The sequence below is a fragment of the Carassius auratus genome, chromosome 44 (genome assembly GCF_003368295.1).
Source record: "Carassius auratus strain Wakin chromosome 44, ASM336829v1, whole genome shotgun sequence".
NCBI classification, from domain to species: Eukaryota; Metazoa; Chordata; class Actinopteri; order Cypriniformes; family Cyprinidae; genus Carassius; species Carassius auratus.
The window spans coordinates 11471429-11488822 of NC_039286.1; the positions used below are offsets into that span (position 1 = coordinate 11471429).

Genomic DNA, 17394 nt, shown 5'->3' on the forward strand with positions numbered 1-17394 from the left:
CATCCACGTTACTTGTGATCTTAAACAGTGTTAATATTCCTGACATGCCACTGTTGTTTTGTTCTGGTGGCATGCTGGATGTGTTTCAGGTTTTGTCTTCTCCAGATGTTCACTGATGGACTGGAGTGCTGTGGATTATTGAGATGTTTTTATCAGACTCTCATTCTGACGGCACCCATTCACTGCAGAGCATCCACTGATGAGACACTGATGCAGTGCTACATTTCTACAAACCTGATGAAGAAACAAACTCATCCTGATCTCAGATGAACTGAGAGATAACTACTGCTTTAAGACTTCAGGATGTTCAGGTACATTCAATTATATTTATTCTGACTTCTAAACGTAGAACTAAAATGTGCATGTATTATATATTATAATTCTTATGTATATTACATGCTTAAGAATAAAAAAGTGTGTTCTGGACTGTTGTGAAGCTGTATGCATGGTGGGCAATGAAGATATTTAACTAAATCGAAACCGAATCGAATGGTTTTCTTCAGAACACTTTTAAAATCCATCAAGTGACGAAAACATAGCATTAAACATCAGTCTGCCGCGTGTGTCTACATGACATGATTTTAATGTGAAACACTTTTCATACATTACACTTATTTGTTTTCTGGAAAATTAAATAAAAATAAATCAAACCGTTCTATCGTATTTCAATGCTTTGCTGCAAGGATGATTTTGACTCTTGGATTGGGGTTTGTTGGTAATCTGCAGGTCACTTTGGGTCAATAAAAGTCTTTTAAATAAGAAAGGTGCACAGAATAATCTCACATTACACATCCGACCCATGAAGCTGATGCATGTGAACTCAACACTGGTGCTTCTGTAGAGGCACTTCAGAGCTGCTCGAGCACTAATGGAGCGCGTCCCATCACTGCTGCGTCTGCGTCTTCCTCCGAGTGTATCTGATGATGGGGTTGTGTGGCGTGTGGATCATAGTCGTGTAGTTCACCGCGGGAAAGTGTCCTTCGACCAGCTCGAAGTCGTACATTCTCAGCAGAGTCGACCAGATGGTTTTAATCTGAACGTAGGCGAAGTTTTCTCCAATGCAGCGGTGACGACCTGCCAGAGATCAACCCACGAAGACCAGAAACATCAGTGCAGTGACTTTAAACCACATGTTTGTGTTCAACAAAGCAGAAATACACAACTGTTATCTACACGCTGACTTGAAAACCTCAACCTGCTTGGGACTGGATTTGGAGACAGAACTGAAATGTTTACTCCATGGTTTTATTCAGAGTTTCTTGATGCATTGCATATAGATCTTGCTTTCTCTGGGAATTGAACCCATGACCTTGGTGTAGTTGCCATTTAATGCTTCTGTATTTAATGTTATTGTCTGGAAAGATGGTGGTTAAGATACCACAGTTTTAGATGACACTGACAAGTCTAGACGCCAATTTCGACATCACCACAAACACTAAATAATGCAAGTATAAAGTTCCCAACAAAAACAAACAAGAGCAGGAAACGGTTTTCTTTAAGTTGCTTTGGACAAAAGCATTCTTCTAAATGAATGAATCAAAATGTAACTCTGGTTGTTTTTTACTTTTGTAGTTCGATTAATATTAGCGAACATTAGCAACGCTGCTGTCACTTTAAGACCTAATTCATGCTTTTCATAACGTCAAGAGAAAACATGCTGAGATCAATGACGCTATTTGTCCCTTAATGTTTTAATCACACTAGATCTCTAGAATATTACAAATGAACATTCAAATTATGTTATATTATGGGTGGAAATAAAATCATGTTCATTAAAATCATGACAAGAATACTGGACATGTCAACGCTCCTATAACATTATTTCCTACAATTTAAAAGGTATGGTCATCAAATGATTCTTTAGGTTCTTAATGAAAAGTCTGTAACCGCTTGGTTCAAATTTCTTAACGCTAATGTAAAAAACACCTTTTAACCCTGTCAAAAACAATGTAGAATTTTTGTAGCATGTTCCTTTAAATGTTAATGAGCTCTGCTGACTCCGCCCCTCTTCCAGCGGCTCTCTGAAAGATTGTTTACTTGAGTTGAGTTTGTGTGTATAATTAACTTCGCAACAGATGTCAATTGATTGTTTCTTTAGTGGTTCAACATAAAATATAATTAATTTGGGTAAATCTAAAAGCTAGTCTTTGGTCTTTATTCAGTTAATTTAAAATTCCTGTTTCTGTAAAAGTATGAAGAAGTATCAAACAGGTCTATGTATGCACATACAGCGATTAAGTTTGTCCTCCATTGTTGTTTCGGATACGTCATAAATGCATCACTCCTAGAGCAAGCTCCTGATGGTTTAATGAGTTGCAAAATTTCGCCAAAGTTCAGTTTTTCAACTCGCGTGAATCACGTTTTGCGTGTCAAAACGCCTGAAACGCTCAATTGCACTTCATCTATTGCGCAAATCAGTGGTGTGTTCAAAACAAACGCAAATGAAATGTTAAGCGTTAGTGAGTTTGAGTTTAAAACAACTACATTCTCGGCTGAAATACTTTGAAAACTACATTTCATGACACGATAACAGTACTATTTAGAAAATTATCCAAATAAATGGTGGTAGGAAATCACAATGCTGTGTGAACTCAACTGACAGAAGCCCCCCCATGACGCGAATACTTCGGCTCAGTGGTAGAGTATTGTGTTAGCAGCGCAAAAGGTTGTGGGTTCGATTCCCAGGGGAACACTTTAGGTAAAAAATTATAAAATCTGCTAAATGCATAAATGTAAATGTCCAAATACACGTGAATATGCGCGCCCCATAACTGTCAATCAATCTCTGGTGGGAGGGGCTTGTTTTCATGATCAGCTCTATATGAGAAAGGGTTAAAGATTTATTTTGTGTCAGTCAAATTTCTAAATGTTTACCGTTATATCGCCCACCTGTCACGAGGTCATGAGTGAACGTCGCGCTCTTTCTGATCAGACTCACCTGCTCCGAATGGGATGTAAGCGAACTTCTCTCCGGCGGCGGGGTTGTCCAGCAGGTATCTCTCCGGGTTGAAGTCCATCCGCTCTGCCCAGGTGTCCTGCAGACGGTGGTTGACCGTGGGAGACACACACACCTGGTGTCCCGGGGGAATGGTGTAGTCACCCACCTTCTGTTGAGCAAACACAGAGACACTGCACGGTCCGAAGTACTCTTGGCTTTAATATCATCAAACAGCCAGCTTTCCTTTAGACTCTTTCGTACCTGAGGCGTCTTGGCCATCCTCATCATGGTCATTATTGGTGGTCGCAGTCGGAGCGTCTCCTTCAGACAGCGATCCAGCAAACTCAAGTCTTTCAGCTGCGACAGACGCCAAAACAGTTCTTTAGTTTCTCGAGCAGTGATGTGACGTTCAGACATGCAGCTACCTGAAGAGCATGTTTCTACTTTCTGAATCAACAGAGTTCTCCTTTCCGTTCTTTTATTTGGTTTAACATGGTGCTAGCAACAGGAAGGTCATGGGTTCGATTCTCAGGGAATGCAACTGATCAGTTATAAAGCTTAAATGCAATATAAAGTGCTTTGGATAAAAGCATATGCCATGAATGCATTAAAGAAAGTTTAGATGTGGTCTGAAAGGTTAATGACATTTATTAAATATTTATAACATGTATATAAAAAAAGTTGTAATTTAAATTTATTAAATTAAAATTAAATTTATGCATTTAGCATTTATCCAAAGCGACTTACATTCAGATTATTTTTACCTATCATGAATTTAAATAAAGCATTTTAAATTTCAAATGTATCTTTTAACATCATTAATATACTATTATAGCTTTTGTTAATATTTAGTGTTTTTGGATTTGTTTATTTCTTAGTTTAGTTTAGCACTTTAAATGAAATGAACACAAACATGTGCAATGTTCTCTTTGGCAGCTAATGAAATAGAATATTTTATTTCAGTTAATGATTTTTAGTTTATAAAAATAGATTTCATTTTAGTTCTACTTAACTGTAATTATTGCTTTTTTTTTATGTTTTTAAAATTGATTTTTTTTTTTTTTGGAAGCACAGTAGTTTTGAAGCTGCATAATTAGTGCAAAACCAATCACAATTATTCTGGTGTCACAATTATAGCAACAATGAGTTTTGTCTTGAGGACAGTCACACAGAATGACTTCAGTAGCTGGTTTGCTGTTGAATCTAAGAGCACTGAAGAGTGACCTGGTCGTAGTGCAGAGGAGGCAGATCTTCTCCACACACACGTTTCTGTTCGCTGTAGCAGCGCTCCTGCAGTGCTCTGTCCCGCGCCAGGAAGAAGCCCATCCACGCGCTGGTGGTGGAGGACGTGTGCTGTCCCGCTAACAGCAGACCGATCAGCATCCCAGCGATCTCGTCATCACTCAGAGGACGGCCGTCTCTGCACAGCACAGATACAACACACTGGAAAAACTATATACTTCATACTGTATTTTCCAGACTAGAAGTCGCACTTTTTTTTCATAGTTTGGCTGGTGCTGTGACTTTTAGTCAGGTGCGACTTATTTATCAAAATTACTTTGACATGAACCAAGAGTTCACATTACCGTCTCCAGCCGCCAGAGGGCGCTCTATGCTGCTCAGTTCTCCTGTAGTCTACACTGAAGACATAGAGCGGTTTTTTTAATGTTTTCTCTTGGTTCTTGTTTCTAAATAAATGCGACTTATAGTCCAGTGCGACTTATATATGTTTTTTTCCTCATCATGACGTATTTTTGGACTTATGCGACTTATACTCAGGTGCGACTTATAGTCCGAAAAATACGGTACTTGAAATGTCAGTATGCAATCATTTGCTTTTGTTCACAGGTCTTTAAAAAAAAGCTTAAATAAATAAATAAAAAGCCAGAGTGTGTTTGTGCATGTATACAACATGAAAATTTGTGTTTTTATATTAAAATGTATATCATTACATTTATAGTAATGTTACAAAACAATTATATTATCATTATTATTATATACATATTTTTTTAATTATAATAAATTATTAGAATATTAAAATAAGTTATATAATTTAAACATATAGTTATCATATAAAGGCATGCTTGTGCATGTGTGCAAGAATAAAATATATTTTTATGAGTAATATAATTTTATATTAAAACTAAATAATAATTGTATATTTTATATGGTTAAGAAAATATAATATGAATTGTGATATCAATTAATTTCAGTTAGAAGAAATTATTCTAAATATTTGTAAAAAATTACATAAACATTAGAAAATTATATTCAGTTATAGGAAATTATTGTAAATTTTAAAATAATTTTTTTCCATAAACATTAATTAAAATTATCATATTTTATGAATACAAGTATTTATGTAAAAAAAATTGTTTTATGTGTTCTGTAAAATACAATATATATTATAAATTATACGAATTTAATACAATTTAAAATGTAAGATATATATTTGAATAAAATCATATGTGTAGTGTGTATAATAAAAACAATTTTATTTTATAAAAAAAGTTAACCCAGTATGAAATTTTAATTAATTTCAAATTAAAGGTTATTAATGAACAATGTTTCACTAAAGTTTCAATAGTTGAAGATGATCCAGATGTGTGTGTGATGGTAACTCACTTGTACGTGGCGTCTATGAGCGTTTGCAGGATGTCGTCGTGTTTCTCCGTGGCTTCTCTTCGCTTCTTGATGACGTTATAAAAGATTTTCTTGATCTCTAAGTGAGCGCGATCCCTCCGTCTGAAGAAGAAAGCACAGAAACACAAGCTGGTGTGAGGTGCGAGCTCCTGTTCTCCTGTAGATTGGGTGATGATGCTGTGGTACCTGAAGCTGGGCAGCGGCAGCCATCCGGGCAGAAGCCACGCCTCGTGAGTGAAGCCTCCGTCCAGATCTGCGTACAGCTGCGCCACTCTCTCGTCCAGCATCCCGCGGATCTCACAGCCGTGCAGACAGCGGCTGGCCGTCAGGATGATCAGCTCCGACAACGCCTCGAACAGATCTGACCAGAGACAACACCGCGCACATCAAGATTTAGCCAGAAATGTAAAATGTGCTTTAAATGCACACAGCCTCGGATCATTCAAGATGTGGATGAGTTTGTTTCTTCATCAGGTTTGGAGAAATGCAGCATTGCATCAGTTTCTCAGCAATGGAAGTGAATGGGTGCCGTCAGAATGAGAGTCTGATGATCACAATAATCCACAGCACTCCAGTCCATCAGTGAACATCTGGAGAAGACAAAAGCTGAAACACATCCAGCATTAAGATGATTTTAACTCAAACACATAGAGTCTATAATCCAGAATAACACTTCCTCCAGTGAAAGGTCTCTCACAGATTAGTTTAGATCTGTTTAAACGCTGCTTGATCTGTGCAGATTTCTCTCCTGATTCAGACCAGAACACTTTTTCACTGGAGGAAGTGTTATTATGATTATAGACTATGTGTTTGAGTTAAAATCATCTTAATGCTGGATGTGTTTCAGGTTTTGTCTTCTCCAGATGTTCACTGATGGACTGGAGTGCTGTGGATTATTGTGATCATCAGACTCTCATTCTGACGGCACCCATTCACTTCCATTGCTAAGAGACTGAAGCAATGCTGCATTTCTCCAAATCTTCTTGGATGTTCTTTATGGTGAGAAACTGACGGATGCAGAATAAATGCGTCTCCTTACTCCTCTCTCCGCGGTCTCCCCATCGTTTGAAATAGTCTTTAGTTTCCTCTTCGATTATTTCGACGTGTCGCTTGAACTGTGCGATGTTCAGCCCCGTCTTCAGCATCTTCTTCTGCTCCAGAAACAACTGTGAACAGACACAGATCAGATCAACACTGAATGTGAGATGAGAGCCTGGTCCAAATGACCTCCACGCTCTGTGAAGAAGAAGTGTGTGATCTTACAGGATTGGGCACGTCGTACGCGACTCCCTTTCCGAACACTGGTGTGGTGAGACGTGCATAAACGTCCTCCGCGTTCAGATCCTCGTTCTTGCTGTTGAACATGAGTGCGGCCGCGTCGCTTCCCAGCAGATACGTGAAGGTTTTCCCAACCATCGTGAAGCTGACCACAGGCCCGTACTACAAGACAACCACATCAGCACTGACATGAGCTCGGATCGCTGTTATTACACACCTGCGTCTGAACCACTCTCACCTTCTCGTAGGCCTGCTCCAGAAACTCAATGGGACTCCTGCCAAACGCCACGGCGTGCCCGAGGAAAGGAATACTGGACGGGATATGAGGAGGATACTTCTGAGGAAACCAGAGGACAATCATCTTTATATGTGACGGTCAACAGATCCACAGAATGACAGACAGATTGAAAGATAGATACTCAGCTAACAGAACGTTCTTCCAGTAACATTAATAGAATGTTATCTGGTCTTAAAACATTAGCATAAAACATTATCATTAATGAAATTATTATTATTATTATTTTAAATACTTTAGTTGGACACTTTAAAAAGCTGAACATTTTTTTTTTACTAGGTTCAGAGAACATTCAAAAGTAGCATTCCAACAATGTTTACAAAATGATCAAACGGAACGTTCCATTAACGGTCACATGTAACATTTTTAAATATTTAAAAAAAATAAAACGGATGTTTTGTATCTTCGCAGAACATTACGAAATCACTGGAAACACTGGCATGTATTATTAGAATATATATGTATGTATGTATTAACATTTACTGAAATTTACTACACGCATAATTACTCACGCATGCACATTACATGATTTTCATGCACAGAGCAGGTCATGGGTTTTAGGTGATCAGGTGCACTCACTGTGTCTCCAGCGTGCTGCTGCTGCTGTCTGAACAGGAGTTTGCTCAGGTATCCCAGTGTAAGTGTGAACACAGAAGCGCAGAGCAGCACGGAGCTCAGGCTCATCTTCTGCACGGTGTTCTCCAGCAGCTGACCGCTCACCTCCAGGATCGTCATATCTCTTATTATTCACTCCACAGCAGCACAGGCCAGGAAAACCGATGGGTTTAATAAAGCATGCAAAAAACCTTATTAAGATGCTGACGATGTTCTAGACCGTTGATGTGCGACTGGCATATTTCTGATACTCTTATACGCTTTAATACATGGCCGTCTCGGCCCCGCCCCCGCCTGATGTGATCAGGCCGCTCATTGGTCGTCTGGGTGTGTCCATCAAGTAAGTCCATGCTCCGCTTCCGCCGTCTCGCGCGCTGATTGGATGACGCTGCCTGAACTGATGTCTTTCTATATGACGTCACCTGCGTCGCTCATGGTCCAGTTTCGCGTCGAACTACTCAAGAACACGGGCGTTACATATCGATTACATATTGAATCGGTTCTCTGAGATGGAAATATTAAAGATGCGTTTATTGATGCAGTTGAATGCCCATACCGCAAAACTGAGGTCAAGCAGGGACTAACATTTCTGAGCTGATAATTTTTTTTTTTTTTTACTGAATTTTCCCTCTAGGGTTTAATGAATGATCTGTAATGTTTTCTTTATTGATTCATGTTTGATCTGAGAGCGTTTGATTTTGAGTCCAAGTGAAATGGTTTTGAGGTGATTGTTTGATTTTGATGGAAGAGTCAGAGGTTTCCAGAATTTACTTTGAGTATTTGGATTTTTGTATAAGGTTTTAAGAAAATTAGTGATGGTTTCAAGAAACGTGTTTAGCTATTCAGTAAAAACTGTAATATAAACCAGTCAGCCATCAGCTATGCTGTCAGAACTGTGTTTTTCTCAGAAACGTTTAAGCAACAGGAAAACTGTAAACTTGTGTTTTCATTATTTTATTAATTTAATTATATATAGATATACCTTCAAAGTTTCCAGCTAACATGCTGCATAAGTTCAATTATTTTTCCAAAGACACAAAACGGTTCTGATTAACTCATGCCAGTTAAATCCGATTTAAAAAAAAAGAAAATGTTTTCTAATACGTTCCCAAGAAGCGCCCCGCAACCAAGACTTTTATTTTGAAACCGTTTGTTTACGTCTGAGTGTGCGTCTTGCGTCACGCCGTCGCTTAGCTCGAGAAGCAGCGTCGAGGTCTTCGTACCACAAACAGCTCATGTTTTGTGTTTGTAAAGTTTAAAAATGACGGTGTGCAACTTCTTTCTTCAAGGTCGCTGTAGATACGGAGACAAGTGCTGGAATGAACATCCAAGAGGCGGAAGAGGAGGAGATTTCAGAGGAAACCAGCAGCCCAGCAGAGGAGGTCAAACACACAATCATTATATATTACATTCTATATTTAACAACGTTATGTTTTTCATGATTAAAACAGAATCCAGGTAAAGTCTGATTCAATCGAGTGTCTCTTACTAAACAATTACCATAGTATAACCAGAGTAATCTATTACTAATTCTAAATCACATGACAGAAATTGTAGTTAGTAACGTAATCCGTTACATTACACGTTTAAGGTAAAGTAATCAGATTACTTTTAGATTACGTTTGACCTAACTCGTTATCACATTGATTTAAATAGTAAACTAGTGATTTAGTGCTGTTTAGTTGAACTTCATTCATCAAAGAATCATGAAAAAAAAAGTATTTTCGGTTCCAAAAATAATATTGATAATAAATCATCATATTCGAATGATTTCTGAAGATCATGTAACACTGAAGACTGGAGGAATGATGCTGAAAATACAGCTGCACATCACAGAAATAAATTAGATTTTAAAGTATAATAAAATAGAAAACTTTTATTTTAAATTGCAATTATATTGTACAATATTACTGTAGTTTTCTGTATTTTTAATCATATAAACGCAGCCTTGATTATGCAGAATTATTTTATTTATAATTTCTTATTATTTTCTGTTCTATTTGGTCAGTGCACATAAACAGATTTCAAAGACATTAGAAATAATTATAAAATTGCATATGATGTATGACGCACTTTTGAGTTCAACTGGTTGCATTTACTGTCAATTTAAAATATAATACATTTACATTTAATTTGCAAAGAAATACAATAAGTGTCTGAAAATATAACATTCACTATATTCTCTTTTCTGTAATGCATACTCTTTTAATATTAATAATAACACTATATTAATATAGTAAAGTGAGTATTTAAATACACTCTGGTCTAGTTTGAAAACAGGCACTATTTATGTTTTTAGGAATAATAATTTTCGATATGTAAACCTCAAGATCAGAAGGTTTTCTCTAAGTATTGTAGAGCTGGACTGACCGGTGATGCTGGTGTTTCTCAGGTTATGGGAACCGCGTGTGGATAAACCCGTCTCAGCGCAGCGGTGGTGATTATGTGCAGCAGTCCTCGTTCTCTCGTGACGGTAATAACGACTGGAGCCGAGGAGGAGGAGGAGGAGGAGGAGGAACGCCACGAGACGTCAAGAGCTCCGACTTCAGCTTCAGCAGCCAGAACAGATTCTCAGCGCTCGCCTCAAACACTCCCTCTGAGAAAGATGCACAGAGCTCCACGGATGATGTGTAAGAGCTGTTTCCTCTGATGCATTAACCAGCATACACACACACACACACACGCCTGAAGCTGCACGCTTGCTTTTATTACAGGGACACCATCCAGAAAGACATGGAGGTCTGGCAGACTTCGGGGCAGTGGCCGTTCTCCTGTTATTCTGTCCTCCCCGGCAAGCTTTCGGGTGAGTTCAGCACTCAGACTGAAGTCTTTCGCCTCTGGTGGGCTTCACCCAGTGGAAATGTTCTGTTGTTATCTGTTTTGCAGGGTTTGTGGAGGTGTCTCCTGAGGAGCTGAGGCTGGAGTATTACAGCGGCCGAGCGTCTGGTGATCTACAGGCTTACGTAAGACCACCACTTCACTTCTACAGCACCTGTGGATTCCAGGGAGCTTCTATGTGCACGATAGTTAATGTCAGGGATGTAGAAACAAGTCTCTTCTGCTCACCAGGGTTAATTAAAAATGCTGTAAAATAGTGAAATATTATTCTAATGTAAAACAGCTGTTTTCTAAGTGAATGCATGTTAAAATGTAATTTATTTCTGTGATGCACAGCTGTATTTTGAGCCACACAGTGTATTGTTGGCTATTTCTTCAAATATCCCCAGAGACTCAAGACCGCAGGGTCACACTTCTAAAGCATGTGTCACTCCTTCAGTTTCTGTGGTCTGTTACCTTAGCTGTGTGTTAGTTGTGGAGTTGTAAAGCTGTGTGTGTTGTTTCAGATGAGCTCGGTTCAGCAGCTGGCGGATCAGTGGAGGAGCAGAGTCCAGGAGCTGAGGAGCATGAGCAGCTCCACTCGGATCAGTGTGGTGAGACCTTCAGCAGCGTCCACACACACACACACACACACACACACACACACACACACACAGATCTTCAGCAGCGTCCTCTGACACACACGCACAGATCTTCAGCAGCGTCCTCACACACACACACACACACACGCACAGATCTTCAGCAGCGTCCTCACACACACACACACACACACACACACTCACACACAGCTGACGTCTTGTGATTGATGTCCCCAGATCTCCGAGCTCAATAACCCCAGTCTCCAAACATCCACCCCTGGCTCCGGCTTCGGCTCCACCGCGTCAGGGTTTGGAGCCACCTCTTCTTCATCATCCTCTTCATCGACCGGCTTTGGAGCGGCAGGTTTGTTCAGGATTCAGTCAGAAATCTGCATTTAGAGAGCCTCAGAAGTGTCGATATTGAAGCACTACGTTGTTATTGCCTAATGTATGCCTTGATAAAGTCTCATCTGTGCACTGAGGCTGCATTAATTGGCTCAGATGCAGTAAAAACTGTATGTGTGGTTCTGCTGGTGTTTGTCTGAGCACTTCTGTGTTGTTTTTCTCAGGGTTTGGTCAGGGCTCTCAGAGCAGTAGCACGTTCAGCTTCGCCCCGTCTAAGACTGGCTTCGGAGCGGCGTCGAGTACCCAGCATGCCTCTGGTGTAGTCAGCGGTGTGTTGGCTCAGTCCTCCTCAGGTTTCGGCTGCGCTCCTGCTGCGTCTGCGTCCTCCTTCTCTTTCTCCGAGCCCCAGGCCAGCTCTGTGTCTGTGTCCTCGTTCAGCTTCAGGCCGTCTCCTGGCGAGTCCTCGGCGTCCGCTGTGCTTCAGAGCGGCTCCAGCGGTGTGTTCGGAGCGGACACGGCTCTGTTCTCCACCCACACTGACCTCACAGCAGAGGAACTGAAGGAGTTCACCTCCAAACGCTTCACGCTGGGACAGATCCCTCTCAAACCGCCTCCTGCGGACCTCCTGGTGCTCTGATGGGCTTGTCTTTTAATGCTGGATTATTAAATGTGTTTATGGACCCAGAGAGTGTGTGTCTGTGTTTAAGGAGTTTGAGTAAGTCTAAGAAAAATGCTGTATCCTGGTCCTAAAATAATTATTGCACATGAAGGAATGAGAACAAATATAATTTGTATCTGTCTATGATGAACATTGGGATGCTTTGTATTTTTTTTAATTAGTTATTTAAATTATATATATATATATTTATGTCATTTTTATTATTCCTTTTAGTGTCTGTATAGTTTTTAGTATTTACATTTTTTCAGTTTGAGTTTGTTATTTTAGTGCATTAATATAAACTAAAGGAAAATTAGAAATGTGTCTTTGGCAACTAGATGAAAAAAAATGTTTTTAATGTTTTATTTCAGGTAATCTTTAATTTTATTTTTTATTATAATTTAATAATATAATTTATTATAATTTTTATATTATTTATTATTAAGTTTTAATTCACTATAATTAATGAACTGTAACTAAATTACAGCTACGTAAAATAAATAAATAATCTAAGATTATGAGATTAAAGTTTATAATATTTCGAGAATAAAATTGAAATTATGAGAATAATGTAAAAATATTATGAGAATAAAGACAATATTTTTGTTTAATTTATTTAAAGTTATAGTTATTTTTTTTTGTGTTTTATCATTATTTTTATAGATAGATACATAGAAATAAAATAAGCCTGAATGTTATTGTTTTAGTTAAATCTAATAACCTCGATTCATGTCCATGTGTTTATATCATTATTTTTATTTTTAGTGTTTGGATTTAGCTTTTCACTAAACAATAATACAGGAATGATAAACGTTGTTCTGACTTATGCATGCTTTATGAGGGATTGATTATGATTATGTGTGCTTTCTTAAATCAAACCGTGTACACAATCAAAATGAGTTTATTTGAAAACGCGCATTAAGAAGAACAAAAACATAAATAATACATGAACAATTACACAAACCTCTAATAGTTAGAAGACCGCATGTAATATTATATACTATATAATGCACAAACAGACAAAAGAACAGTGTTTTATAAGAGAAAGCATGAAATTTACAAATGCAGAAATGAAGTCTGTTGTGCATGAAGCCACCGGTGAAGAAATCTGAGTGAATGCAAATCTGTGCAGACTTTATTAAGTTGTTTACTAAGACAATAAAACTCTACTTTGCACAATCCCCAGAAGAGATGCCTATGAACTGCTCTCGGTGCACATCACGTCTGTAAACGTCTTTGTTCCCTGATGTGAGGACAGTGTTGCAGGTCAGACTAGAACCTGTGAGAGCCGCGTGAGCACCAGGACTCCAGGTGTGCTCTGTGTCCAGCTCGAGGGGATCAGGATGATCCCGTAGATCCAGTCCGGATACGACTTGTTCTCCTGCAAACACCCAGCCATGATCAGCTAACAGCACATCACTCTTTACCACTCACAGTTCAGTTATTATTCATAGTAATGCATTGGTCATATTAATTAACTTACATTACTGAAAAAAAAAATATTTTTGGCTATTGCTACAAATATACCCCAGAGACTTAAAACTGCTTTTTGTGCTCCAGGGACACATATTTATTTATCAAACATGTAGCAGTTGGCAGCAATAAATTAAAGTTTAGGGCCAATTTGAAAATTTACAAAAGTGAATCTTTCATGATTCGTGATCTCGCTGCGAACTCCCGAACTGATTCAAATGATTTGCGAACCCGCTTTGAACTCCCGAGCTGACTCAAATGATTCGCGAACCCGCTTTGAACTCAAATAATTCGCGATTCCCATAACTGACTCAATTCGCGAACCCGCTGCGAACTCCCGAACTGATTCAAATTATTTGAGAACCCGCTTTGAACTCCCGAACTGATTCAAATGATTCGCGAACCCGCTTTGAACTCAAATAATTCGCGATTCCCATAACTGACTCAATTCGCGAACCCGCCGCGAACTCCCGAACTGATTCAAATGATTCGCGATCGCCAAACTGACTCAATTCGCGAACCCGCCGCGAACTCCGGAACTGATTCAAATGATTCGCGATCGCCAAACTGACTCAAATGATTCGCGAACCCGCTTTGAACTCCCGAACTGACTCAAATGAATCGCGATTCCCATAACTGACTCAAATGATTCGCGATCCATCTGCGAACTCCCGAACTGATTCAAATGATTTGCGATTGCCAAACTGACTCAAATGATTCGCGAACCCGCTTTGAACTCCCGAACTGACTCAAATGATTCGCGATTCCCATAACTGACATGATTCGCGATCCATCTGCGAACTCCCGAACTGATTCAAATGATTTGCGATCGCCAAACTGACTCAAATGATTCGCGAACCCGCTTTGAACTCCCGAACTGACTCAAATGATTCGCGATTCCCATAACTGACTCAAATGATTCGCGATCCCGCTACGAACTCCCGAACTGATTCAAATGTTTCGCAATCCCCAAACTGACTCAAATGATTCGCGAACCCGCTTTGAACTCAAATAATTCAGATATAAATGTAATTTAAAAAATACATTAATAATTTTCAAATATTGCACCTGTCAAACATAGTCTATTTTGCCGTCAATACTGTTGAGGGTGTCCTTTATCAGTAGGATTTATATTTATGCTCAACATGAAGTATAGATATTGTTGTCATGAAGACAAAATCCGGGTCTGTCGGCGGTCTCCCTCTGTCACCTACAGCAGCAGCAGCGCCGCGTCAGGCACAGTTCTGGTGTGTAAAGACACGCAGCAGAACCGCCACGCTCACGCCACGCAGCCAGTGTCACCGGCCTGAGACTCAGGAGGAAATGTTAGGTAAAAATGTATTATCTATCTATCAATAAAATCTCCCATCCGCGCTCGCGACCGCTCGCACCTCATGTTTGCGGCTGAATGTTCATAATTGATGGATGAACATCTATGCCCGGGAAGAGTACATCAGCAATCCAGCGAAGAGAAAAGAAAACTAAAAGTAACAAAACAAAACAAAACAAAACTAAAAAAAAACATAAAGTTGGCTTGACATTGGACGTTCGAGAGTCTCAAATTTAGGGACCGTCTTTAAAGTTACATGCGATATTGGTATAGACTTTTCTAACGTCAGTAGCATTTGAGGAGAATGACTTACAGTCATAAAAACAACTGTAATTGTTCATCTAGGTGTCAGGTATAATGCACAATTGAATTAAATGTTTGATATTTATTAAAATAATCTGTAAATCATATGTAAATTATGCTACTCTTTCACATGGACTCAAAAGCAAATTTGAAGCTCAATAGCATTTGAGGAGATTGTAATTGTAATGTGTTCATTAAAGTGTCAGCTACAATGCACACCTTATACATTTTGTATATATATTAAAATAAAGTAGAATCATTTAGGTAAAATCGAGGCCAGTTTATCACTTTCAGGCACATTCCTGTGAAAGTTTTTTTTTTTCAGGTTCCCTTATGAAAATGACCCATGGTTTTAACAATAATCTTTCATTTTTGGACACCTTTTTGCTATAGATGACACAGGCTTTATAATTTATTCAACAAAAAACGTGCATATCACAACCCTTACAAAAATAAACCATGGTTTTATCAGAGTAAAACTGCTTATGCTTTCTTTATGCTTGAGACTATAAAATAAATTAGAGTCATAATAAAGTTATAGCCACAGGTAAATGTCGAGAGCTACAATTGTGATTTGTAAATAATACAATTTATTCATTTAGTTTTTTATTTGATTAAAGTTCTTTTTTTCACCCCTGTAGTAGGGTTTTTTCCATCATCATATTTGAGGAAGGGGGCACAACAATAAATCCTGCTTATGGGAACACTTAAGGTGATGTTATACACGTCTCTGGGAATGTGTGCTACACACACACACACACACACACACACACACACACACACACATACACACACTGAAGCACGCGTGGTGTTTTCAGCTCTTCACTATATTAACACATGATGTATGCTACACATGTGCACGCAAGCGCACTATGATTAACACTAAACAGAAGAAAATCACTTGAGTCTCCCCAGCTGGAAATGGCTGTTAAAGTTTTGTGTTTCTTATAATAAATTGACATATTGATAAGACTGAATCTTTTATAATGCTCTTAATGTCATGTGGATGCATACTGTATGCATTAGTGAGTGTGTGGTGCTTATGGGGTATGGTCACTTATTCCTTATATGAACTGTTTCAAATGCAAGACATTGATTGCATGAGATTAAGTTTGTAAATGATAGCTGTGTCCTTTTGTAGTGTGCACATATATTTATCATCAATCTGTGATAACTGTGACTAAATTCAGTATATATACGTCTGCCATATGTTGCCAACCCTCAAAAATTCCTGCCCCCTTCTCGCAACCCCATCAATATTTTTCTAGATCCGCCCCTGTATATATATATATATATATTGCTCCAGACTCATATGGAACACTTTTATGAGCTGGACAGTTGTAGTCACTATAAAGTGTTGCATATAAGAGGTACATAAATAATCTTTCCTTTTGTGTGTTCCACAGAGAAAAACAACATGAGAAAGAGAAACTGATGAGCGTTCTCTGTTGTTGACCTGGAGATCTTACTGTAAGATTACATGAGCGTCTCTCAGTATCTGTTGGAGAAGGAAGCAGTCACCGGTTGAGACGGACCTCGAACCTCTCCGTGGCTCTGAAGCCGATGATGGAGTAAATCACGATGGCTGTGTGTATAGACGTGAGACCGTTGATCACCGAGATGATGAATGCGTCCTGCTCACAGTTATTACTGCACACACACACACACACACACACACACACACACACACACAGAGGAGTGTTTCTGAAGTCAAACTGAGCGGCTGTCAAAGGCTGGAGATACTGACTGGAGCGAGGTGTAGCTGGAGAAGGAGATGAGTCCAAACGCCAGAGAGAAGGAGTAAAACACTTTGAGCGTCAGGCCTCTGATCAGGAAGATGGTCAGCACGAGGTGTGTGTGTGTGTGTGTGTGTGTGGGAGAGAGAGAGAGAGAGTGTGTGTGTGTGTGTGTGTGTGTGTGTGTCTGTGTGTGTGTGTGTGTGAGTATGTGTGTTAGTAAACACTAGTTTTATCATCAATGCTTTGTTTAGGATTTATTCTTACCATAACCCGGTTCTGTGTTTCTGAAACAAGCTTGTTTTAGTTTGGAGCGAGTGACGTCACGCCGACTCTGATCCACAGGTGAACCACGAACGCTTCA

At 39.1% G+C, this 17394-nt stretch overlaps 2 protein-coding genes across 3 annotated transcripts; one reads left to right on the forward strand and one right to left on the reverse strand.

The window, feature by feature from the left end:
- Positions 1-554: 554 nt before the first annotated feature.
- LOC113062498 (lanosterol 14-alpha demethylase) lies at positions 555-8018 on the reverse strand. 2 transcript variants are annotated; one of them, XM_026232399.1, is made up of 10 exons: positions 7734-8018; positions 7098-7193; positions 6845-7021; positions 6621-6747; positions 5768-5942; positions 5564-5683; positions 4163-4358; positions 3200-3295; positions 2939-3107; positions 555-1074 (listed from the first exon to the last, which is right to left on the reverse strand). In XM_026232399.1, the coding sequence occupies exons 1-10, from the start codon at positions 7887-7889 to the stop codon at positions 884-886; spliced, it is 1503 nt and encodes a 500-aa protein (XP_026088184.1). In that variant the 5' UTR covers positions 7890-8018; the 3' UTR covers positions 555-883. The 2 variants fall into 2 exon arrangements, with proteins under 2 accessions (XP_026088184.1, XP_026088183.1); XM_026232398.1 differs by having other exon boundaries at positions 7098-7196.
- An 896-nt stretch (positions 8019-8914) lies between these two features.
- LOC113062501 (nucleoporin-like protein 2) lies at positions 8915-12216 on the forward strand. The gene is made up of 7 exons (XM_026232402.1): positions 8915-9151; positions 10162-10399; positions 10484-10572; positions 10656-10732; positions 11114-11200; positions 11423-11549; positions 11755-12216. Exons 1-7 carry the CDS (start codon positions 9031-9033, stop codon positions 12165-12167), a joined length of 1152 nt encoding a protein of 383 aa, XP_026088187.1. The 5' UTR covers positions 8915-9030; the 3' UTR covers positions 12168-12216.
- Positions 12217-17394: the final 5178 nt, after the last annotated feature.